We start from the raw sequence: 1,702 nt of genomic DNA, 5'->3' as shown, positions 1-1,702 counted from the left end.
GAGGCAACCTTCTCTGAACATAACTAACGCGTCCTTAAAACTAAATGTAAAGATAGTCATAACCGACACATATCTATTATTTTTCTTAAATGAATAGAAGCCATTATGATGAACGAGGCTAATCTAAACCTGTCAATTATACAGCCAATCACTATGGAGATAATGGCAAATACCACAAATCTTTCTTAAACACAAATGTATGGCAGAACAGTACCTGAGGCGAGATGGCAGATGCTCATCCTCTTTGACGTTAAACATGATGTCACTGGTGGCGCTGCACTGCGTCTGATCACGAAGAGATTTTATGGCTCATTCAATTGAAACTTGGAAGCAGCTCAGAGTTTGGGGGTGGGGGGTGAGGATTAGATATAACAATCATCCTCATAGCTCGGAGGAAAGATGGGGCCATGTTTTATGCATGAGTAAATTGATGAATAGTAGAAATCAAAACAAAGAAATTACCTGCGCTGTGCGGAGGAAGTACAGTTGAATGGGTGTCAGGTCCAGGAAAGGCAGTTTTGGCTCCGAAGTGTTGGTCGAAGGCAAGGGTTTAATAGGTCCCGGAGGCGGCATCACGGCCTGGCGTTTGGCTCGAGCTCCTGGGGGATACCAGTCCAGGGATCGTCGGCGGCGGCTGGGCTGGCTGCTTCCACCCCGTCCACCTGGTGGAGCGTCCATTGAAGGCAAGGTTAGCATCGAGGAGGGAGGTCAACATTGTTAGGGGAAATGCTGGCTCATGCTAATGAAGACTGGTAGTGTACATCTTCAAGTCGATTCCAAGGAACAGAACTTGAAACAGTCAGTGCATAATCGGTTCTTGCTATATAACTATACAATGGCATGTCCAGCAATAAAAGTGTGAGAATGCAACCAAGGAACTTCATGAAGTGTACTGTATGCCTAGGCTTCGTCAATTTAGATGTTTTGGAAATGTGTACAGATTACCCTGTGTCATATGCTCTTTCGAAAGAACATATTGTGTAAATACCTGTGAGTGGTGTGCTTGGCGACGATGTTGGAGCTGCAACGCCTGTGACTGTTGGGAAGTGTACAAGTTATTGTATTGTTAAGGTACCTACGGTCTGCAATGTCGTTATCGTCTTCATTTGCAGTATAGAATTGTAAATTAGAGCATGTAATTGTAAGTTAGGAGGTAACTGTAATTTGATGTATAAATTTGTGGTTTAAAATATAAAATTGTATTCAAAAGAACATATTTCAGTTATGAGCTTGCACTTAGACGCAAGAGTATAATATTGCAATCTAAGGTATACAATTGTTCTTTGGGGCATACTACTGTTAGAGTACATATGCAATCGTAAGCAGATAAACCTAATTTGGAGCATGAAATTATAAGGTAAACTATTAAACTGCAATTTTATCACAACTGAATTTGCAGTATATAACTGCATTTGTGTAATGTAACCGCAATTAGCCTACATACTTTGACTTAATGGCGATTTCTTCAGATTAGCTAATTTCATCTAATTATGCCCCTTTTCAAACAATATATAATAATCATTTCATTCATTTTAAAGGGAGACGTTTAAGGTGAACAATGGTAATAAAATAATTATGGACAGACTAAATCATTTTCATTAGGACTACTTTATTAGGCAAAACTTGATCAAGCCAGCGTTCCCGTCATCCCACCCCATTCCCCGCATGCCGGCTGATCGCGATTTGAATGACACAACTCACG

At 40.7% G+C, this 1,702-nt stretch overlaps 1 protein-coding gene across 1 annotated transcript in view; it reads right to left on the bottom strand.

Annotated features, from left to right (window-relative positions):
- The window catches only part of LOC119592502 (endothelin-converting enzyme 2-like), an 8,215-nt gene that overhangs the window by 792 nt on the left and 5,721 nt on the right, over window positions 1-1,702 (bottom strand). The window contains exons 13-15 of the mRNA XM_037941350.1: window positions 989-1,036; window positions 463-662; window positions 215-285 (exon numbers count right to left, since the gene is read on the bottom strand). Coding sequence (XP_037797278.1) covers window positions 215-285; window positions 463-662; window positions 989-1,036 — 319 coding nt within the window. The remainder of the gene's footprint in view (window positions 1-214; window positions 286-462; window positions 663-988; window positions 1,037-1,702) is intronic.

This window comes from Penaeus monodon, chromosome 30 (genome assembly GCF_015228065.2).
Source record: "Penaeus monodon isolate SGIC_2016 chromosome 30, NSTDA_Pmon_1, whole genome shotgun sequence".
Lineage (NCBI taxonomy): Eukaryota > Metazoa > Arthropoda > Malacostraca > Decapoda > Penaeidae > Penaeus > Penaeus monodon.
Note: the sequence above shows the minus strand (reverse complement) of the source record. Positions and strands in the feature narration are given on the sequence as shown.